This window comes from Citrus clementina, unplaced genomic scaffold, assembly GCF_000493195.1.
Source record: "Citrus clementina cultivar Clemenules unplaced genomic scaffold, Citrus_clementina_v1.0 scaffold_5, whole genome shotgun sequence".
NCBI classification, from domain to species: domain Eukaryota; kingdom Viridiplantae; phylum Streptophyta; class Magnoliopsida; order Sapindales; family Rutaceae; genus Citrus; species Citrus x clementina.
In genome coordinates this window covers 2,499,207-2,523,891 of record NW_006262201.1, presented here as the reverse complement: position 1 = coordinate 2,523,891, position 24,685 = coordinate 2,499,207, and the positions used below count along the sequence as shown (strand labels likewise).

General features: G+C 38.3%; 2 protein-coding genes and 1 pseudogene across 2 annotated transcripts; 2 read left to right on the top strand and 1 right to left on the bottom strand.

Moving 5' to 3' along the window:
- Window positions 1-2,051: 2,051 nt before the first annotated feature.
- Window positions 2,052-3,363, top strand: LOC112097701. Its single transcript, XM_024183061.1, has 3 exons — window positions 2,052-2,456; window positions 2,602-2,899; window positions 2,987-3,363. The coding sequence occupies exons 1-3, from the start codon at window positions 2,052-2,054 to the stop codon at window positions 3,361-3,363; spliced, it is 1,080 nt and encodes a 359-aa protein (XP_024038829.1).
- A 12,641-nt stretch (window positions 3,364-16,004) lies between these two features.
- Window positions 16,005-20,637, top strand: LOC18042952 (putative disease resistance RPP13-like protein 1). Its single transcript, XM_006431461.2, has 2 exons — window positions 16,005-18,488; window positions 18,521-20,637. The coding sequence occupies exons 1-2, from the start codon at window positions 16,205-16,207 to the stop codon at window positions 20,602-20,604; spliced, it is 4,368 nt and encodes a 1,455-aa protein (XP_006431524.2). The 5' UTR covers window positions 16,005-16,204; the 3' UTR covers window positions 20,605-20,637.
- Window positions 20,638-21,959: 1,322 nt separating this feature from the next.
- LOC18042855 lies at window positions 21,960-22,624 on the bottom strand (annotated as a pseudogene).
- Between the last annotated feature and the right edge of the window lie 2,061 nt (window positions 22,625-24,685).

Below are 24,685 nucleotides of genomic sequence, written 5' to 3'. Positions count from 1 at the left end.
ATCATGGGAATTAATGAGATAGTTTAGTCATCTTTTATGGCGGCTGATCCCCGATTAATTAATTAATTAATTGAGACACAAGTATTATCAGCCGGAGGATTAGTCGGAAAAGGGTAAACTTTAACTCCCAGAATTCTAAGGGGGTGTTTTTGACATTCTATGTCATAATATATGAACGTATTAAACCGTACATACAGGCCCCATTTTGAAAGTGAAGAGCAGATTAAGGCAACAAGAATCACAAAAATTAATTTTATCCTTCTATATATCTCTAATTTTTATTTTAATATATGTATTAATGAATACAATTGTTGTTGTGAATTTTTAGGGAAGGTTGAGTGGTCTAAGGGTTATCCAATATCTCTTATCAGTATTGTTAATGATGAGAGCATAAACGACAATCTGGATCTCTTTATTGTCCATCAACACGGAAGAAATCCGACTACACTGGTTAAGTGCAAGTTACTCTTTCTGTATTATATTAATTAAATAAAATAATGGGTTATCATTATTTATCAATTGTGTGAGTGTCTCTGTTTGGTTTAGTTCAACTTATAAAATCTCTTGAGCTATACAAGAGTTTTTTTTTTTTTTTTACTAGTGTGTCTATGTAGAAAAAAAAAAAAAACAAGAGGTGTCCATATTAGAGAAGGACTATATATACACACATACATCCATGTCGGCTTAATTTTGCTCTATTATTTATTTTACCTAAAACAAACTCCATAAATTGTTGGGTAACTAATTCTTACAGCCAAGTGATACTTCGTCCTTGCAACATTTCCCTAAATATGCAACGAAACTTTTGGAATTTCAGCCTCTACAACAATCATTTTGTTTATGATGCTTATCAACATGATCGTTGTTGATGCGAGATTTTGGTTATGTCCGTCCTACGACCAGGATATCTGCTCGATCAACTTCACCTCGATTAAGATCTCTCCTCGTATGCTTTCTTCTCCAAGTATCCCTGCGTTCACAGAAACGAGTCAGAGCACGCCGGTTGTTTTCCCGGCGTAAACCCTCCGACGCTCAAGTCAGATGTGAAGGTTCTGGGAACGCTTGCCACGGATCTTATGACTTTTCTATAATCTCAATTCTTAGAGTTCTCTTTTCTTAGTTCAAATAGCGAAAATTCTAACCCTTTTACCTTCGTTGGCTACCTTTTTATAGGCCACTTCTGATTCGGGCCTTGCCTCCACTCGCGCTCGTTATCCTCCCACCTCTTGAAAGTGGATGCCACATTTCCGTAGTCGTGGGTGGTTGCGTGGCCTTCGTGCCTTGATTCTCGGACTGGAGAGCACGCCTCGCCAACTGTCGTTGACCGGGTCTCCTCGACTCAACCCTTAGCAGGAATGTAGCAGGAATGTAGCAGGAATGACTTTATGCTTCCAGCAGGAGATTGGCCTCGTGGATGAGCAGAATATCCCTGCTCCTGCTCCCCTTGCTGCCAGATTCTTACGGTATATGCTTGCTCGCGAGACCCTGCTACCAGCTGTCTGCTCACCACAGCTGGTCTTCGTCGAAGTACATTCCGCTACCAGGTATCTGCTTGTCACCGCTGGCCTCGTCGAAGTATATCCCTCAAACACCGGTCCCCCAGTTTCTGGTGTTGGGTAATGTAGTGGACCAGCAGTAGAAACTTGACAGTACTTGCTCGCGTGGGATTGGAAAAGGCTGTCAGGAGTCGTGTCGCACTTAATTGCGGATGAGGTGATGTGGCAGAAATATGCCCCTCCATTTTGAAATTTAAACCTACGGTTGCAAGTTTCTCGAAATATGTATCATTAAATGCTGGCAGCCCAAGGGTTTGCTTCTCAGTAAGAAAACCCAAAATCCCAAAACTTGAACTCGTCATTTTCTCCCTTCTTGTCTCTCCGGCGAATGAACCTCGGCATTAAAGCTTTCGTCCCTGCCTCTCTCTGACCGAGTCCCTACTTCAGGTATTTCTTCTATTTTCTTGGTCTCGGTTAGTCGTAGATAATTTCTTTTCTCTTTGCTTTTGCTTGGGGTAGTAGTTGGTGGTAGTGTTTAGGTTATAACTTTAGGGAATGTCGAAGGGTAAGGAGAAAATCGTTGAGATTGATGACGACGAGCTGCGTTTCTTGCCTGGTCTGCTCACCGATCCTGCTTTTGATTCCGCGATCCCCTTAGAAACCATTAGATCTAGTGTTGGTACTAGCGCTAGGAAGATGTCCCCACAAACAACCTCCTCGAGCGGAAGTAGCGGTGATGTGGGATCTTCTGGCTCGGAAAATACCCTGAGCGAGGATCGAGGAGGTGATTCTGGTGAGGTGTCCCCATCAGGAACATCGCGACCAGGAGGGCGGAGTACAGTAGGAGGTAGAGCCCTATCGCGGGATTACGCTATTGATTACATGACGTGCACAACCACGTTTGATGACCTCGACGACCTCCGGCTTAGGTATAGCATCCCTGGTGAAATCCCTCTCAAGGTCCCAGGAAAGAAAGATACTCCTTAGCCGGCCTCCTAGGGGATACGTTACCCTGTATCTGGATAGCTTTAAGTATGGGCTGAGGTGTCCCTTGCAACCTTACTTTGCCCGGATACTTACTGGGCTGAATCTATCTCTTGGTCAGCTGAACCCAAACGGGTGGAGAGTGCTTTCTGGTCTGTTAATATTGTGGGACAGATGTTGCCAAAGTGAGCCCACAGTTGACGAGGTGATGCACCTGTACCAGCTAAAGAACAGCCCCAAAGATGCAGGCTGGTACTACTTCCAATCTAGTACCAAGACCAGGAAACCCATAACCGACCTCCCTACTAGTGGTGGTGGGAATTGGAAGAGGAAATTCTTTTTTGCTGGGGGTCCTTGGGGTCAAGTTGTGCAAATAGACGGGAAGGATTATCGCGTCCCACCCCGTTTCACGGTCCCAGGTTGCCTGCTCGCTTTAGACGTCTCGTATCCATAATTGTTCTTGCTTTATTTGTTTGTCTCTAACCAAGTGTCTGTTTGTGTTGTAGTTTCTTGGGGTGTTCATTTCTCGCTCGAACCTGACCAGCTCAAACGGGTCGAGGCTGTGCTAGCCAATTCCTGCTCGAGTCGGGAACTGATTACTACATACAACTTGCTCGAGTCTCGCTTGATACTCCCTGGTCATAAGATGGAGGATGCTGTGATTGGGGCCCTGAACAGGAAACGTTCTCGACCTCAAACCACAAAGAGGGACCAGAATAAGGACGCCCCTACTGCAAAGCGGGCCAACATCGTGCAGCGGGTCTCTCCCTTGAAGACTTTACCTCCTGCTCCTGCTAAAGTCGGGGAAACTAGTGGGGCAGCCACTGATCCTGCTTCCTCTTCTCCTCCTGTCGGGCCTCGGTCTCGCTTACCTGACAGCTGAGCAGAACACATGGTCCCCTATCTCAATGAGTTATCTAAACTCGTGAGTAAGAGGGATCTGGAGGACTTTGATGGCTGCACCCTGGGCGAGCTAGTGGGGGCCATGCAGTATAGCGCCTTCCACCTCAGCTGTATGACCACCTACTACAAGGCCAAGGTTGGCCGTTACGACCGGAAGATGAAGGAGGACATTCAATCGGAGACGACCAGAGCCGATGCTGCCGAGAAGAAAGCGGGAGACTTGAATCTCGAGAATCTGAAGCTGATAGAGCAGGAATCTCTTGCTCAAGCAAAGGCCATTACTCTCGAGGAAGAGCTGACTAAGGTCAAGGAGGATCTGCAAAGGCAGAAAGCTATGTACGAGGCTCAGCTCGAATCTCTCCGCGATTCTCATCGGGTTCAGGTCGAGAACTTGGAGAAGGAGGCTGACAACCAGTACGACCAGGGACTTCGGCATTCCTATCGCTGCATCATGGCCGTCCTCGGGAAGCAGCATCCTAATCTAAAGATGGACGACCTTGCAGCTGGTGTCGCCCAACATATGGACGAGGAGGCTGCAAAGGAAGATGCCGAGGAGACGGTGCCAATTGTGATTGAGGAGGAAAACTCTCCTCCCCATGTAATCCCTGCTGATGCTGGTGAGGCGAGTACCCCCCCAGATGCAGCTGGTGATACCCCTCCTGCGCCTGAAGTGGACCAGCCAACAGAATCTGCTCGGCTTACTGATCCGCCGTCCTCTTAATATATTTCTTGTATTGTAATGAATAATGTTTGTGAAGATTCTCTCCTCTGTTACTTATTAACAAATTAATAAAAACGTTTTTGATTACTTTCTTGTGTTGTAATCATGAGTTGTTTGAGACTCTGCTCGTCTTCGTTTGTTTGAGCAGGTTTTGGCTCGGCGTGTGGTTTTGTCACATGCCTAGGAAAATTTTCAATGCTTGAGATTCTGCTCGCCTTTGCGTGGTCGAGCAGATCCTGGCACGCTTGGCATCTGTCTGGCCATAAAACAGGCTTTGAGACTTGACGAGCCTTTGCATGCCTTGGAAATTCTTCAATGCTTGGGGATTCTGCTCGCCTTCGCGTGGTCGAGCAGATCCTGGCACGCTTGGCTTCTGTCTCGCCATAAAACAGGCTTTGAGACTTGACGAGCCTTTGCATGCCTTAGAAATTCTTCAATGCTTGGGGATTCTGCTCGCCTTCGCGTGGTCGAGCAGATCCTGGCACGCTTGGCTTCTGTCTCGCCATAAAACAGGCTTTGAGACTTGACGAGCCTTTGCATGCCTTAGAGAATTTATCACAGTTTCAAATGAATGAAATTCCTCGACCTGTTGGAATCTCCGGCCAATGTTGGGCCCCCAGCTATAACCCTTACTGCAGGCTGCTCGCGCCTCAAATTCCTATCACTCTGCTCTCCTTCACTTGTTGAGGCTACCATTGGGAAGGTCCCTTCTATAAACTCGTCCAGATACCGATTTCTCACCAAATCTTCAACCTGGGTCTTAAGATCTCTGCAGTCTGCTGTGGTGTGGCCATGAGTGCCATGGAACTTACAATAGCGTCCCCTATCCCTCCTGCTGGGTAGCTTTGTTATTGGAGCAGGGAGGTATAGCAACCCCCGATCCTTTATGGCCTCGTACACCTCGTCCAGGGACATCTTCAAGGAAGTATACCGCCCATAGTCCTGGTCTTGGTCGATCAGGTGCACTGCTCTTTCTCTGTTTGCCCTGTTCTGAGTTGGGGGCGGTGGCAGTACTTCTGATCTGCTCCCTCTGCTACCGTGGGAATGTTGATGAAGACCACCATATGCCGAATCATGCCTCCTCCAAGGCTCCCTAGCTGGGGAACGAGGAGGTTGCGCCCTGCTGCGCTGATACTGTGGTGGCCTCTGATGAGACTGGTAAGCAGTTACCCAACCTCTTGCTCCACTACCCGAGGCCTGGTGGTCCCTCCTCCTGATCGGCCCATTCCCCGGTAATGCCTTCTTCTCTTTCCTCCCCAACCCTTCTAACTGGTCTATCTTAATCCGTGCTGCCTTCTCCTCTTCAATCTCAATGTCTCTCTTAGCCTGCTCGTATGCGGCCGCATACGTCTGAATAACTGGGCTTCTCAAGTTGTACCACAGCCTTCCTATCTTCACCCCTTCTTTCAATCCCCTTAACGCCTGAGGGTGGTTGAAGGCTCCCAAGTCGAGGACAGCACGATGAAACCTCTTGATGAATTCCCGAAGGGTTTCTTGCTCCCCCTGTTTCATGCTTTTTAGCTCCATCATGTCATCTTCTGGTGCCATTGCTCCACGAAACTGCTCTGCAAACTCCTGGCATATCTGCTCGAAGGTTTTAATGCTGCCCCGAGGAAGTTTCCTGTACCATTCTCGTGCACGTCCCTCAAGGGATAGTGGGAACACCCTGCACCTTTGGGATTGAGATAATCCTTGTACCCCCGTTATGTCATTGAAGCGTTCTATGTGCACTAGCGGATCAGTTCGTCCCGAATATCTAAGGTCCGGGAGACGGAAGTCTCTCGGAATAACTGCCCTCATGATATCTGCTGCAAGCGGTGATTCTCCGTCCAGCATTATCCTCCAACCAGGAGCTCTGCTCCTTCCTTGCATATCGTCAATTATCTGCGCTAGTCTACGCACTTCCTCCTCCAGCTGCACTGCACGACCAGGGTCACGTGCTGCAACTTGATCCCGCTCTTGCACTACATCGTGCAAGTGTTGCCTCAACTTTGTTTCCTCTGCATTCGCCACCCCGTCGTCTTCGTCAAAAATCTGTCTTGCCGGGGACTGCTCTTCCTCTCTAAGAAATTCCCCCCGTAGAGGTATGTTACCTCTCTCACCACCAAATCTCCCGGTGGTTTGACTTCTCCTCGCACTATCGGGACCTAGTGCCACTCCACCACCTCTCACCCTCTCCTCCTGGGTTACTCTTCGTTCACTCCGCAGATCATGCAGGATGGTTGTCAAGGGCTCCATCTGCTTTTCCATCCGTTCCATCCGGTCGAACATGGCTTTTTCCCGTGCTTCACTGGCTATCTCCCTCAGCGTCACGGAATCGTTAAGCCTCATATCACCCCCTTGTGCACTACTTCCTCCTGTCTCCATTGCTTTTCAGTTGCTTCCCTTCTCTTCTTGCTATCAACAGAAGCTTTTTGCTCAGCTCCCCACAGACGGCGCCAAAATGTTGATGCGAGATTCCGGTTATGTCCGTCCTACGACCAGGATATCTGCTCGATCAACTTCACCTCGATCAAGATCTCTCCTCGTATGCTTTCTTCTCCAAGTATCCCTGCGTTCACAGAAACGAGTCAGAGCACGCCGGTTGTTTTCCCGGCGTAAACCCTCCGACGCTCAAGTCAGATGTGAAGGTTCTGGGAACGCTTGCCACGGATCTTATGACTTTTCTATAATCTCAATTCTTAGAGTTCTCTTTTCTTAGTTCAAATAGCGAAAATTCTAACCCTTTTACCTTCGTTGGCTACCTTTTTATAGGCCACTTCTGATTCGGGCCTTGCCTCCACTCGCGCTCGTTATCCTCCCACCTCTTGAAAGTGGATGCCACATTTCCGTAGTCGTGGGTGGTTGCGTGGCCTTCGTGCCTTGATTCTCGGACTGGAGAGCACGCCTCGCCAACTGTCGTTGACCGGGTCTCCTCGACTCAACCCTTAGCAGGAATGTAGCAGGAATGACTTTATGCTTCCAGCAGGAGATTGGCCTCGTGGATGAGCAGAATATCCCTGCTCCTGCTCCCCTTGCTGCCAGATTCTTACGGTATATGCTTGCTCGCGAGACCCTGCTACCAGCTGTCTGCTCACCACAGCTGGTCTTCGTCGAAGTACATTCTGCTACCAGGTATCTGCTTGTCACCGTTGGCCTCGTCGAAGTATATCCCTCAAACAATCGTCAACCATAATCACAATTAATTTGTTAATTATTTTGTTAAATAATGTGAATTCACAAAATTTTATCTCTGAGTGTGGAATTAAAAAGCTTGCTCAAAGTCAAAATGAGACTATTTGGATTTGTACTAAAGATATTGGATGATTTCTTAATTTGTTAGTACGTTTCACGAAAGGAAGCTAGAGGAAGCATTCAAAATTATGAGCGAAAGCATTCAAAATTATGAGAACAAAACTTATAATGCTTGATGCGCATAAAGTCGGCGGCTTTATCATACTAAATCCAATTAATCATATCTTTAATGTAATAAAATAGAATATCAGGGACTAACTGAAATTTCACATGCAATTGTTCCTAAATTTCGACTCGAAAAACAGCATGTGGTGGCCGTTGCAAATTCAATTGGACTTAAATGAAACAAAATTCTAAACTTTGGCCAAAAACATAAACCAAAACAACCTTAGGGTGTCTCATGAAAAACTCCAAAAGATAACCTAATTTCACCTTTCTGTATTGTGCCGCCAACAGTCAAAAACATCTTGGATTTTTTTATTTTTTTTGGTGCAAAAAATTTCTATGCCAGTAATGTTCTTTATACATTATGTATATGTGGAATAATAATCCAAATTGACATGTACCCACAAGGATAATTGAAAATTAAGAAAGGGTTATTACAGATCTTAATGGAAAATCATGAATTCTTAAACCATGTTCTGCTACCAATTGTTGAGAATTTTTACAACTCTTATAAAACAAATAAACCCTAATTTTCATAAACTTCAATGCTTAAGATCATAGAATATTATGATTTTCACATCATCATTGAGAGAAAACATACTTTGATCCATAGCAATTTTCTTGATCAAATCTCACTGTAAAATTTTAAATATTAGTAAAATTAATTTCTATTTCTTGACTCCTTTAGAGTGATTCACTTTCTTGACGGAGGAAAATTAACGTTATATATATATATATATATATATATATATAAAGAGATGATCAATTTCAATAAAATTCTTATTTCCGCTTTCCATCAAAGTGGACAATTAGATTTTCCCAATTGACCAATAAGATTTTGGCCTATTATTTATTTTATCATTTAAATTTTAAATTATTACTAATTCAATAATGTGGCACATGGGCCACTATAAATATTCCAACACCCAAATCAGGCATATCTGCTTAACCCTCCCACCGGTCATTCTTAAGTGAAAATTTAATATTATTAAACTTATTTATAAATATATTGAAATAAGAATTATAAATGACATTCAACTGAAATTCGCCCAAAAAAAAAAAAAAAACTTGCACAGGTAGTTTCCATATTGTTCAAATCAGAAGAAACGTAATACCGATCACGTGGGTGATCATAACCAAGCATGCATGCGGATTGCAAAAATAAATATATTGTAGATAATAATAGCAAGGAAAAAAGGTGATCCCTGGCCAGAGCTGCGCAATTTCAAAATATCTTTTCATTTGGAATTTTCAAAATTTTTTATATATAAAAGATTGTTTGTATTTATTCTATCCAATGTACAGCAGGAATTTAGATAAGAAAACTTATCCATAAATGCACATATTAAAATATCATTTTCGTTGGCGAATTCTGCTAATCAGAAGAGAGAGAGAAAAAAAAAAATTCCGCACGGGTAGATTCCATATTCTTCAAATCAGAAGAGACGTCCACTTCCCCAGTCAAAACTCAAATAATAATTAACGCCTCATGTGTGAGAAAGGTGGGAGCATGAATGTGATCCCTGCAAAATCAATAATTTTGTTGATAGGAAAATATAAAACATAATATCAATCAAATACTGCGCAATTTCAAAATACCATTTCCTTTGGAATTTTAAAAAAAAAATCATATAAAAGATGGTTTATAATTATGATTTGTTGAATAAAAGATAAATTATTTATGGTTGGTTGAATCAACAATGAAATTTAAATATCAATCTTCTCCGAAAAAATCAAATAGGCAAATCGCTGCTTCAGCATATTATTTTTCCTCTGTTTCTGTACTAATAGTCTTATAAGTTATCCTTTTCATAATCTTGTCGCCTAATTTTAAGATAAGTTTTATCGTATAAGGGAAAAGCTACTTACCCCGATTTTAAACCCCGAAACTGCGCCCCGAATATTATTAAAATGGTGCGTTTTGCTTTGATTTCTTTTTTGCTTTGACTGTTTTCCTTTTGCGTTGATTGCTTCTTTGCTTTTTTGCTTTTTTGATTTTTTGCTTTGATTGCTTCCCCTTTCTTTTTTTTTGATAAGGAAGTAAAGCTTTTCATTAACAGAACTTTGACAGTAACAACGAAACATGAACTGGGAAATTTTCCAGCCAAATACACTGATTTTCAACTTCTAAAGCTTTCTTTACTACATAATGAGCAGCTATATTACAGCCCCTTGGAGCAAATTGGATTGATGCTTGGCTCTGGATCACTAAGCTTTGTCTGGATTTCTGCAATAATCCATTCTATTTCTGTCTTGCTTTCCTTTCTGTTTAATGAAAGATCCACCACCTCCTTTGAATCTGACTCAATGACCATTGGCACACAAGCCACCTGTTGAGCAGTTTCAATTCCAAACAAAACAGCTTCAGCTTCCATACTAGCTACAATGCCTCGAAATGGAACATTTTGAACTGCTACTGCCACAACCCTTCCCCTGGAGTTTCTTATAACTACTCCCAAGCCTGCCTTTTGCTCTGAAACTTTTACTGCAGCGTCCACATTCACCTTAAAACAGCCATTTGGGGGAGCTGTCCATGTTTGCTGACTGATTTGCCCATGCCTTGAGATTGCTTGATCTTTTGAGATTTTAACCCTCTTGAAAGACTCTACAATAGCTGCTGCTCGTGCCACTGAAATAAAAGGATTCTCTTCTTTGCCATAAAAAATAAAACAGTTTCTGGAGTACCAAATCGCCCAACATACAGCAATAATCAATTCTACATTGCTTTCCCATTTAGTTCCACTTGTGCAGCACGTGAACATTTTCTTTCTTCTTCTATTTGCGCAAGCGTGAACCACAACACTCCGCTTTGCAGACTGAAACTGCAAACACGTGAACATTTTTTTTAGGCGTATTTTATAGAGTAAAGCTACTTACCCCGATTTTAAACCCCGAAACCGCGCCCCGAATATTGTCAAAACGGTGCGTTTTGCTTTGATTTCCTTTTTGCTTTGACTGTTTTCCTTTTGCGTTAATTGCTTCTTTGCTTTTTTGCTTTTTTGCTTTGATTGCTTTCCCATTTAGTTCCACCTGTGCAGCACGTGAACATTTTCTTTCTTCTTCTATTTGCGCAAGCGTGAACCACAACACTCCGCTTTGCAGACTGAGGAGAGGATCAACTTTATGAAAGATTTGAAGATGCATTAATTGAATGTGGGAGAAAATTACTTCAGTTTTGCTTCAGCTTGTTTCATTGAACCAGATTTCAGTAACACGGTTGCTACTCCTATCTGAATAATGAATATCATAGCAGCACAATCAAGCAACCTTTATGCATATTACTATAGAATTATTGTCAGATTTACCAAGCTGGTGAATACTGAAACTTCTGCCACATGTCACAATGGGGAGTCTCCTTTATAAAACCCCACTATTGCCGCTGAATCTCTAACCGGCAATTTTGTGCAAGAATAGTAAAGTAATCCTTTTCAACTTGCTTTTCCAGCCTCACTCTCTGAACACTACCCAACGGATAGTCTTGCTCAAATTTGCTAGACTTCACATAAAAATTCACCCCTCTTTCCGTTGTAAACTTGTACTCATAAGGGTAAGACCTCGACAAGGCATAAATTGGATCAGAAGACGGCAAAAACTACAAGAGAATTATCAAAATCACAGGCAACAACTGAATCAACGCACGTAAATTAAACCCATCAGAGCCATCAACGCACGTAATAATCTTTCATTTTCTTAATCTGTCTCACGATCGCGATTTGCTCTTCCGTGTACGCCGGAGAGGACGAAGAAGAAGCTGAGGCAGACGCGCCAGTTGATGGGCCCTGGTGTCGGATCGTCGATTGATCGGACGGCTTTGAAGCTGCAGTGGCAGAGAGCTCGATCTTGAAGGAAGTAGCAGCGGCAGTGACCACAAGATGATAGGATTAAACGAAAAGGAAGCAAAGGTCCGTTTCCGTGGTTTGGCAAAAGAAAGGAAAGGAAGAAACATGGGTTAAACGCACCGTTTTCAATTTTATCAAAACGGTGCGTTTTAAATTCGGGGCGCGTTTCGGGGTTAAAAATCGGGGTGAATAGCAGCACTCTATTTTATAAACCGCAATTAATTAAAGCAAGGTGACAGCATCATGTCGACACTCTTCACTAGCACAGTTTACCATACACATATACCCATGTTGCCAGAAAGATAGGGATGGTAACCGGACATATATGGGTTAAATTTACTCTATTTTAGATATGGGTTGGATCTAAAATAGAGTAGATCCAAATTCATAATAAAAATTAAGATCCATATCTACTCTAGATCCGTCATGAATTCATATTTTTCGCTTTATATTCAGATCTAAAAACGAAATAAATATTTATATCTGCTCTAAATCTGAAAAAAAAATTAAAATCTAAATCTGCTCTAGATCCGTCATGAATTTTAAAATTCAGTAATAAAAAAGTAATAATTGTTTAGATTGAAAATTGAAGGCTAAAATGTATTGATAACAAATAAATTATATAATTTTTCTCAAAAATATAATAAATATTGTAGCTTATACTTTGACACCAAGACACCAAAACAACAAATAAGAAAGATAATAAAATATCATTTAGAAGTAATTGCAGGAGCAAGATCAATCTAATATTCTATTGTCTCTTTCATCATTCTAATATCCGCGATACACCTACCATCATTTCTACAACATTAGATAATGACGTATAAATTAAATATGATTTATATTCAATCTTTTATTATTTTTATTATGACCATATTTGATTAAATATATGAATAACTATATTCCTTAAAAATTATTTGGCCAATATAATAAAATAAATTACCAGGTTATATTACTTGACTTGTAATTTGAATATTGCATATATGTGCTTTGGGGCTGACTGACTTTTAAATTTACAAAACTAATATTTAAGTTTTAAGAGTTTAAATGCATGGTAAATACTACTAATATGCTATGAATAAAATTTATTACCATTATAATTCCATAATTATTAAGAAAATTTTAAAATAAAATAAAATTAAAAGATGAGTGGATATGTATATGGATTTAGATATTAAGATATATTCAAATATGCTCCAAATCTGCACATCGATATCCAAATCCGATCTAAATTCATTTTAAACCGATTCATTTGAATCATGTGTATCTTAGATCAGATCCAATCCATTATCATCCCTACATAAAAAGATCGAAGACGATAGAGCGATGAAAACGCCAGGCGAACGAAAACAAAACGCCACGGGCTGGTAGATGTCAAAATAGTCAACTAAATGTCACTATCTATGGACACACGATAAAGAAATCTAACGGTCCAGAAAATTCCAGTCTTACCAAAACACTGTCGTGTCTTTAGCTTCTTCCAGGACAGACCGGCGTTACCCGAATTATAAAAGAACGTCTTCCTTTGGTTAATTCACCAATGTCCACTGCCTCAAACTGTCAAACACGAGAATGCAAAGTTTGCTAAATTACTGTTGGTGAACTGGTGAGTACTGGCTTTCATTTCACATTAGTGTAATAATCGTGTTATGTTAATTTTTGTTTTTAGTATATTAAAGAAGGATCTTGCTATGTTACATTTAATGTAACGTACACATCCAATAGTTGGTAGCCATGTGTCCTAATGAGACATTCATAATTTTTTATGTAAATTTATCTTATACAAACTGATGTGTCATTAATTCATTGGTTGAATGAAAATATAAAATAATAGAAATAAATTATATGAATCAAGAGATATTTAATTCAACTAATTTTATTATGTCACATCAGTTTGTACAAGATAAATTTGTATATGATTATATCATTACTCTATATTAAATATGTACCTTTAATAAATGAGTCGAATTCCTCGATCCAAAATTTTTTATATCTTATTTCAACACAACAAGAATATAATCGATGATGTATATTGTCATTGTCAATACAATTATTAAAAAAATAGTGTACTTTAGTAATAAAAGAGATTTTTTTTTATTTATTTTAGGTTAGCGATACATTCTAATTTCCTCCTTATTCAATAATTTTTTTTTTATTCAACGCTTGAAGAAAGCAAGAATATTGATTTTCTTAGTTTAGAAGAATGGATAAACTCTCTTCAAACTTTTGAAATGTGAAAATGAATTCCGGGCCATAGCTTTCTGATTTATACTTCATCGCATTCATGGTTTTACTTCTCGAACACGTCAATAATAATAATAATAATTAAAGCATAGCATCTTCCATTCACTTTGTTTCAATTGGGAAACTTTCGCTTTTACTAGCTCAAGATAAGTATCAACACCACAGCATCTTCCCGTCACTTTCTTTCAATTGGGAAACTTCCACTTTTACTAGCTCAAGATAGGTGTCAATACCACAACGGTTGATGCAAGTTATCTTTTTTTTTTGATAGATGATACAGTAAGTAACCACTTATTTTTATTTTATTTCATTTATATTCTTAATAACTATCCATATTTGGTAACTTACTGTAACTCCCATATCTAAGAAATTATCAAAACCCACAATTTTAACTCCATATAAATATCCAATCCCGAGCTAAGTTTTTGCATAACATTCAAATTTGTCAAACAGTCATTAATTTACATTAATTTAATGTTTAATAAAAATTCAGTTCAGCATTGAATCCCATAACTATTGATAAGTGATTTCATATAATTTCTTTTCAGGTTGAATTTTAATTTGGTTTCTAATATAATCTCTTTGTCGAATTGTATCTTTTATGATTCGTGGATTTTAGGCTCTAAGTTTTTAGGATTTGATAGTCACTTATTTTGCCATGCTCAGATTGATTTTCATGATTTTAGTACCCGTTAAGTGACTTACAATTTGACAAAAGTTGGAAAGGAAATATGTTTCAGGATTCTGTTTTAAGTTTTATTCCTGAAGTAGTGCCTAATTAATCATGTTAAGCAAAGGTGAGATTCTTGGTTTGGCTTTTATTTAATTTAATATGTAAAGCAAATAAATGATCATGAGTTCCTCCAAATTTATATTTGTGGTGGACGCTATTTTTCCTTTTTAACTTTCGTGGTGGGTTTTGCCTACTTGATTTCTACACTTGCTCGACCTTTCACAATCACAAACTCATTCTGCTGTAATTCACTTTCTTATTCGCTTTAATTTCTATAAACTCATAATTCGGTTTCTTTCTTCCCACCCACCAAAAAAAAAAAAAAAGAGAAAAAAATGCCAATCATCAGAGAGGCAATCCTTATGGCATCTTTTAAGTTACTGGTCAATAAGTTAATTAGCTATAGTAGGGATTCGATTGTTTGATCTAATGGTGAAGGAGTATTATAAAAGAATGACAACTCAAATAATAGGGTATAAGTGTATTTATAAATAGAGGTCATGTTTAGGTTTTTTAGACATGAATAAAATGATGTTACACCACTGTTTTCTTAGCCATCTTTCCTAAATCAAATTTCATCAATTAACATCTATTTTTTATGCTTTAAATATCTAATATATTATTTTCTTTTGTAGAAATAATATATTGATTCTTTACAAGCTTACAACATTCAAAAATATTCAAGTTTGCTTCGTTGACATAACATGTAAATAAATAAATAAGTGCTTTATTGTATTAGATCCATAAAATATTCATTATTTTCTAAGTATAATATTTTTCTTACTTTTTTTAGATTTTTCTTTAAAAATTAAATAATAAAAAAGTTTGAACAAAATGAATACAAATATTAAGATTAAAAGAGTGAGAAAAATATTAGAAATTGAAAAATTCATAAATGAAAAGAGTATTCATATGAAAAAAAACTTTGTTATAATTTATTTTGACGCGACATTAAAATAACATGATAGTAGGAATTACCATTGTGATTATAAAAAATTATAGTGCACTTTTAAGTGTTCATTTTAGCATGGAAATTAATTCAATAAATAAAGTAATTATATGGCAAAAAGAGAGAGAGAGATAAACGTTTTGATTTAACTTGGTTTATGAGTTTGAAGACTTGTAAAGCGAAGGTTCGTAGTGGATAGTGGATGCATTCCATTTTCCTCTATTCCGCACGTACCCGCACACTGGGTCAATGTTGCTGGACCCTACAAATATCAAGGTGCAAATTATTATACAATCAGAGGATTTCCACTTTGCTCTTTGCATCACTGTTGTTTGATTCCATATAATGTTTCTAGAAACACGTATATGCGAAACTTGCTAAATTATTGGTGATAGTACTGTCTTTTATTAGTGTAATAATCATGTTTTGTTAGTTATGTTAGTAACCTACTAAATATATATTTTTAAGAAATGAGTCGAATTTGTTTTATCTAAAATTTCGTTTTCCAGCAGGAATATAACATTATGATACGACTTCGCATTGAGATTAAAAAAAAAATAGTACATTTATAGGAATAAAAAGAGAGATTAAAATCGTTTATTCTAACTTGCTTTTATAAGTAGAAGACTTCTACAGCGAAGATTTATAGGAATAAAAAGAGAGATTAAAATCGTTTATTCTAACTTGCTTTTATAAGTAGAAGACTTACCAAGTGGTGGTGATGAGTGAATTGCCAAATTATTAGTCATTGGTCAATAAAGTATAAACGCGTGATTTCTACTAAGCTTGCTGGGCCAGACCCTTCACAATCACAAACTCATTCTGCTTAATTATCCATTTTCTCACCTGTTCCATTTTCTCATTCTGCTTTCCATAACCCATAATTCTGCTCCTTTCTTTCTTTGCAAAACCAAAAAAAAAGAAAAAGAACAAAAAATGTCATTCATCGGAGAGGCAATCCTTACGGCGTCCGTTGATTTGCTGGTCAGTAAGTTAGCTTCAGAGGGGATTCGGCTGTTTGCACGCCAAGAGCAAATCCAAGCCGACCTAAAGAAGTGGAAGAATATGTTGGTGATGATCAAGGCGGTGCTTGCTGATGCTGAGGAGAAGAAGACTGATCAGTCTGTGAAGTTGTGGCTTGATGAGCTTCAGAACTTGGCTTTTGATGTTGAAGACTTGCTGGATGAGTTTCAAACTGAGGCTTTCCGGAGGAAGTTGCTGCTTGGAAATGGAGATCCAGCTGCGGCTCAGGATCAACCCAGTAGCAGTCGTACAAGAACAAGTAAGTTTCAGAAGCTCATTCCTACTTGCTGCACCACTTTTACTCCACAATCGATTCAGTTCGATTACGCCATAATGTCCAAAATCAAAGAGATCAACGACAGATTTCAAGATATTGTAACACAGAAAGACTCGCTCGGTTTGAACGTAAGTTCAGCTGGGAGGTCCAGAAAAGACAGGCAAAGACTACCCACAACCTCTTTAGTGACTGAAGCCAAGGTATATGGGAGGGAAACAGAAAAGAATGAAATTGTTGAATTGTTGTTGAGGGATGATTTGAGAAATGATGGTGAATTCTCTGTTATTCCTATTATAGGCATGGGCGGGCTGGGCAAAACCACTCTCGCTCAGCTTGTCTATAATGATGCTCGAGTGCAGGGTCATTTTGATCTCAAGGCATGGACTTGTGTCTCTGATGATTTTGATGTTATCAGGCTAACAAAAACAATTCTAAGATCCATTACTAAGCAGACTACTGATGACAGTGATTTAAATTTGCTTCAAGAGGAGCTGAAGAAGAAGTTATCTCAAAAGAAATTTTTGCTTGTTTTAGACGACGTTTGGAATGAGAATTACAATGACTGGGTTGACATGAGCCGTCCGTTTGAAGCTGGCGCACCGGGGAGTAAGATTATTGTCACAGCTCGTAATCAAGAGGTTGCAGCCATCATGGGGACTGCTCGGGCTTATCATTTGAAAAAGCTGTCAAATGATGATTGTCTGTCTGTGTTCGCTCAACACTCTTTGGGGACAAGAGATTTCAGTTCAAACAAGTCATTGGAGGAAATTGGCAAGAAGATAGTGATCAAATGCAACGGCTTGCCCTTAGCTGCGAAAACTCTTGGTGGTCTCTTGCGTGGTAAACTTGACCGGAGTGATTGGGAAGGTGTGCTCAGTTGCAAGATATGGGATTTACCAGAAGAGAGATGTGACATTATACCGGCGCTTAGAGTGAGCTACTATTATCTTTCGGCACCTTTGAAACAATGCTTTGCATACTGCTCATTGTTTCCAAAGGATTATGAATTTGAAGAGGAGGAGATAATTTTATTATGGTGTGCTTCGGGTTTCTTGGATCACAAAGAGAGCGGGAATCCTAATGAAGATCTAGGTCGAAAGTTCTTTCAAGAGCTACGTTCAAGATCTTTTTTTCAGCAATCAAGCAACAATAAATCACGATTTGTGATGCACGACCTTGTCAACGACCTTGCTCATTGGGCTGCAGGGGAGATGTACTTCACAATGGAGTATACCTCAGAGGTTAACAAGCAACAAAGTTTTTCCAAAAATCTTCGTCATCTATCGTACATTGGTGGAGCATGTGATGGCGTTAAAAGGTTTGAGGGCTTGTACGATATCCAACATTTGCGAACTTTTTTACCAGTAATGTTGACAAATAGTTCGCGTGGATACTTGGCTCATAGCATTCTTCCTAAGTTGTTCAAACTCCAACGGTTGAGGGTCTTCTCTTTGCGTGGATATCACATCTCCGAGCTGCCGGATTCAGTTGGTGATTTGAGGTATTTAAGGCACCTTAACCTGTCTGGAACTGAGATTAAAACTCTGCCTGAATCAGTCAGCAAGCTTTACAATTTGCACACCCTTCTGTTGGAAGACTGTCGGCGACTGAAGAAGTTGTGTGCAGCCACGGGAAACCTCATCAAATTGCATCATCTCAATAATTCAAATACAGATTCGTTGGAGGAAATGCCAGTAGGAATTGGTAAGCTGACTTGTCTTCAGACGTTGAGTAATTTTGCTGTGGGAAAAGACAATGGTTCTGGGTTACGAGAGCTAAAGTCATTGATACATCTTCAGGGGACACTTAAAATTTCAAATTTAGGGAATGTAAAAGACATTGGTGATGCAAAGGAGGCTCGGTTGGATGGAAAGAAGAATCTTAAAGTGTTAAAGTTTCGATGGACACGGAGTACCAATGGTTTGTCTTCAAGGGAGGCAGAAACTGAAAAGGATGTCCTCGCATGCTAAAACCTCATGAAAATCTGGAACAATTTTGTATCAGTGGCTATGGAGGTACAAAATTTCCAACATGGTTAGGAGATTCCTCATTCTCAAATTTAGTGACACTTAAATTTGAAGATTGCGGCGTGTGTACTACCTTGCCGTCAGTCGGGCAACTATCCTTTCTAAAGCATCTTGCAGTGCGTGGAATGAGTAGAGTAAAGAGTTTGGGTTCAGAGTTCTATGGGAATGACTCTCAAATTCCTTTTCCATGCTTGGAGACTCTTCGTTTTGAAGACATGCAAGAATGGGAAGAGTGGATTCCTCATGGATCCAGTCAGGGAGTTGAAGGGTTTCCTAAATTGAGAGAGCTTTGCATTTTAGGATGTTCTAAGCTGCAAGGAACATTTCCAGAGCACCTTCCTGCATTGGAGATGCTTGTTATTCGAGGATGTGAAGAATTGTCAGTTTCAGTTACGAGTCTTCCAGCTCTTTGCAAAATGGAAATTGGTGGATGTAAAAAGGTTGTGTGGAGAAGTGCAACTGATCATCTCGGCTCACAGAATTCAGTGGTTTGTAGAGATACATCAAATCAAGTGTTTCTCGCAGGGCCATTGAAGCCGCGAATACCAAAACTGGAAGAATTGGAGATAAATAATATTCAAAATGAAACATGTATATGGAAGAGCCATAACGAATTACTGCAAGACATTTGCTCTCTCAAAAGACTGAGGATTGACAGCTGTCCCAAAATTCAATCCTTGGTCGCGGAGGAAGAGAAAGACCAACAACAGCAGCTCTGCGGGTTGTCATGCAGACTCGAATATCTAAGATTGAGCGAATGCGAAGGCCTTGTGAAGCTGCCACAATCATCGTTCAGCCTCAGTTCCTTGAGAGAGATAAAAATCTACAAGTGCAGTTCCCTTGTTTCCTTTCCTGAGGTTGCTCTGCCTTCCAAGTTGAAGAAAATTGAGATTGGGTATTGTGATGCAGTGAAATCGTTACCAGAGGCATGGATGTGCGACACCAATTCGTCTCTCGAGATCTTGTTAATTGCGTATTGCCATTCGTTGACATATATTGCTGCTGTCCAGCTACCATCGAGCCTTAAGGAGTTGACGATCTGGTGTTGCGATAATATAAGGACTTTGACAGTGGAAGAGGGCGTCCAGAGTAGCAGCAACAGTAGGTATACGTCATCTATTCTTGAGCACTTATCAATTGACGATTGTCGATCTCTGACATGTATATTTTCAAAAAACGAGTTACCTGCCACGCTTGAGTCCCTTGAAGTTGGCAATCTACCTCCGTCTCTTAAGTCCCTTTCTGTTTGGGATTGTCCAAAGCTGGAGTCAATAGCAGAAAGGTTGGACAACAACACATCTCTTGAAGATATCTTCATTTATCATTGTGAAAATCTCAAAATTTTACCGAGTGGTTTACATAATCTCCGCCAGCTTCGACGGATTAGCATAGAGGAATGTGGAAATCTGGTGTCCTTTCCCGAAGGGGGATTGCCTTGTGCGAAACTCACGTGGCTGGAGATATCTAATTGTAAGAGACTAGAGGCCTTACCCAAGGGATTGCACAATCTGAGCTCTCTTCAAGAATTAACAATAGGAAAAGGAGGTGCGCTTCCAAGCCTTGAAGAAGATGGCCTTCCCACCAACCTTCAGTCACTTGAAATTTGGGGTAATATGGAGATTTGGAAGTCAATGATTGAGCGGGGACGGGGATTTCACAGATTCTCCTCTCTGCGACGTCTACATATCGAAGGATGTGATGACGACACGGTGTCATTTCCTCTTCCTGCCTCTCTAACATCTCTGGAGATTTCTAATTTTCCAAATCTGGAACGCCTATCTTCTTCAATTGTTGATCTTCAAAACCTCACTTCATTGACACTCTCGGGTTGTCCCAAGCTCAAATACTTTCCGAAGAAGGGCCTGCCTTCCTCACTTTTGCAATTATACATCTGGAGTTGTCCGTTGATAACAGAGAAGTGCAGAAAGGATGGAGGACAATATTGGGACTTGTTAACCCATATACCTTGTGTTCTAATAGATGGTGGATGGATTTTTATGATTGATTAGAGGACGACTGAAATATTTTATTGTTAGCATTATTATTATTTTTTTAAATCGGGTGTGTTTGTGTATGTAATTTTAAAATTCAAATCTCGATTGAAAACTATTTTAAATTAATATGGTTTGGTGTCGGTGGGCTTTTTGTATTGTATATAATGGGTTTTCGAATTTTTTTTATTAAATGGTGGAATGCTTTAAAAAGAAATGGTAGAATAACGTAGCGGGTTTGCATTATTCAGCAGAGAACTGTATTAATGTATGAATTAATTAGCCAAGGAGGACTTTGGCAAAAATTGTTTTGAAATTTTACCCGTTGGATAAATAAATATTCGAGTGATCTTTATTAAAATAGTATGATTGGACACGGTTAATATAATAAAAATCAAATTATTATCATTGGACTTGCTAGATTCTCATACGTATAATCTAACTTGCGAATTGTAAGTTTGGTGATTATTAAATATTATGATTGGACATGGTTAATATATTGATAATCAAATTATTATGATTGGACTTGGTAGATTAGCATTATTTATCCGTCTATGTACACCTTTCGTTGTAATAAATGGTAAATCGGTTTTTGGCGGCTAAACAGAGGACGGTTGAAATATTTTATTATTAGTACTTTTTTTAAAAAAATTGGGCGTGTTTGTGTATGTAATTTTAAAATTCAAATCTCAGTTGAAAACTAATTTAAATTAATATGGTTCGGCGTCGGTGAGTCTTTATCATGTATATAATGGGTTTTCGAATTTTTTAATTAAACAATAAAATGCTTTTAAAAAAAATGAGTTTGCATTATTCAGTTGTTGAAACTTTATTTTCTTTTATTTATTCTTCTGTTGTACGGTTATATACGTGTGCGTGTATATTCTCTTCATCAGACTTTGACAAATATTCTTTTAATGGTGTTTTACAATATAAAGTAGTTTTTAATTGCTAATTAAACACGTAAGGGCTAGACTGTATTGTAATGTTATTTATACTCTTTAAATTAATGCATTTTGGGCGAGTTCTTGAATTAATTGTTTATGTGCCATCACTATTAATATTTATAAATATAATTTTGAATATTTGGATTCATCAAAATTGACGCATTAATATGACAGTGTCATAAAATGCATAATATACGCCAAAGAAAAAGACTTTTTATTTTTTATGTTTTATTAACAATAAACCAAGCGTATTAATTTCTTTTACAAACTTAGGACACTGATTTATAAAAATAAAAAAAAAACACTTTATTATTGTTAATACATGCAAGTCATCTTAAAAAACCCATCAAAATACAATAAACATAATGTCCAGAGAGAAACATCCCACAACAAAACTAAGAAAAGATCATAAACAAATAGCGCGAAGCAAGCACTTCTTTCTTTAATCAATCACATTTGGGCCTTGGTGGCCTTAATATCTTCACCGGAAGAATTACCTGCAGGTTCTTCATTGATGCTAATAACCTTAGGCTGCCTCCTCTTCTCCTCAGCAAGCTCTGGCACTTTGATCCTCAGAGCACCATTTTCCAAATGAGCCTTAACATGTTCCAAGTTAGCACTCATAGGCATCCTGAACTGCCTCCAAAACTTGCCAAATGTTCTCTCAACTCTGTGCCATTTCTCTCCTTCAACTCCCTCCTTATAATAATCATCACTCTTCTTCTCCCCACTCACTCTCAGTACCCTGTTCTCTTCAACTTCAATCTTCACTTCATCTTTCTTCATCACTGGAATGTCGAGCGCGATCACGTGTGCTGTTGGTGCTCCATCCAGTTTGCTCTCGCCAGGGCTAGAGTTTGATGATGATCAGCTCCTTTTGGGGATTGTGAGGGGTTTGTTCAAGAACCCTGAAAGGATCTTCTGTAATTGCAGACATCATGTCAAAGAAAGGTGATCGTGTGTACGGCATCAGAGCGTTTGCTTGTGATGCCATGATCATCAATGTTGTTGCCATAACAAGAAACGACATTGTAATTGCAAGAATTCTTGATTTCACCATCTGGGTAGCTAAGCTAGCTTTTTGAGAGTGTTTGTTTCGAGGCTAAGTGTTTGTTGATATGGTGAAATTGAAGGAGGTGAAATAGTGAGAGAGATATACGCTTAGACTGGATTATAGCTCGGTATCTGGATAGTTCTTTAAAAGTCTTTGCAAAAGAAACTTAGAGAAAATTCTAGCAGTGTAGAGACTAGAAGAAACGTTTTGTAGAACGTTCTGGAGAAAATTGAAAACTTTTCTTTTGAATTGGGAATATGAGTTGGAAGCTCACTGGAATTAGAATATGCCACATGTTACTTAAAATAGTTTTGTATTAATATTGAACCAATTACTCAGTATAAACGCCTGGACTGCTTGATTAAATGCACTCTTAAAAATGAATTTGCATCTATATATGTAAAATTATAGAAGTTTCAAATTAGGTATATATTGTAATTACCATTGGGCACAAAATTAAGATACTAACACCAACACGAAAGGAAATATGATAAAAGTACTAAAGGTTATCATCATCTAAATTTTGGATACTGAAGGTCATATATAAATCAACAATCCCACACTAACTAAAAGCATTAGGACACCCATTAGATAGAAATTCACATTATAGTTTGTCCGACAACCACAAAGAGAAACGCAATTAAAACAGAGAACGGAGCTCTTATGCTCGCATATATCTCATTGTTAGCCAAAGCGCTGTTTATCCATATTTGACATGAGAGTTCAACAGTAACACATTACAGAATTTGATGGATAGTTAACCGGTCAGACTTTGTAAAAGATCGTTCTGTAATTAATTTTGTTTGTTGTATACATATAAATGCTCGAGGGTTCTTTATTAAAGTAGCACGATTGGACATAATTAATATAATGGAAGTCAAATTATTATGATTGAATTTACTATATTAGCATTATTTCATCTTTGTATAATCTAACTTGAGACATTCAATATTTATATTGATCATTACTTTGATGTATGATTCTAAATATTCTCTTCACCTACCGATTTCATTAAACAAAACTTGTACGCACAGCACAACTGTACAGAAAATTAACAAAATCCAAATGAAATATCAAGACTGTAATTAACTACGATGCGTATATGAATTTATTTAGAATTCTTTATGATAGATAAAGGTCAATTATATGTTCTTCGTAATTTCTCTTTGAATTAGTCTCGAAAAGACTTGCAATACAAACCATATATTTGCTACGAGATTTATTAGAGTAAATTATTGTTTTTGAAATTATCAAATAATATATTTGAGTCATTTATTTTTGTACATATAAAATTGAAATTCTTTAATTATGTATGGGATTTTTTAGGGTCATTAGGTGGCTTTGCGCATTAATGGTTAGTGAAGTAAACCGACCTTATCAAAACAATTTTATTACGTCATCTTCATACATGTACACTACCTCCAAATTCCATAACAAATAAAAATTGAAAGGGGTACCACGAACATTTTTTTGTTGCATAAAAATATTATCAAAAGTGTTACATAAATATGATATTTCACCCAAAATGATGTCGTTTCGGTAACTTTAACCATCCGATATGACCGAACTTCCAGGTCCTAGATAAGCGACAAGAGGGTCACGACTAAAGCTGGCAAAATGAGTCATCGGATCGTGTTCGTGTCGTGTTAAATTTAAGTCAACTCAAACCCAACTCATTTAATAATCGTGTCAAAATATTGAGACTCAAACCCGACACGAAAAAATAATCGAGTTACCCAATAACCCGTTTAATATCTATATATTGAATAAAAGTTATATCAAATATTTACACACTATCATACATACGTATGTACATACATACATAAATAATTTATCGATATTATAAAATATACATATCTACCAATATATTACACATTTACACTATTGAGGTTTTAATTATATATATAATATTATATATCAATATTATAAAATATACATGTCTATTAATTTTTACACATTTACACTATTGAAGCTCTAAATGTATTTAGAATTTTATAAATAAAACACTGTATTTAAATTCACCCTTTTAAAGAATAAAAAAAAATCTCTAATATTTGAGTTTTAATGATAAGAATATGTAAATTATTTTAAAATAAAA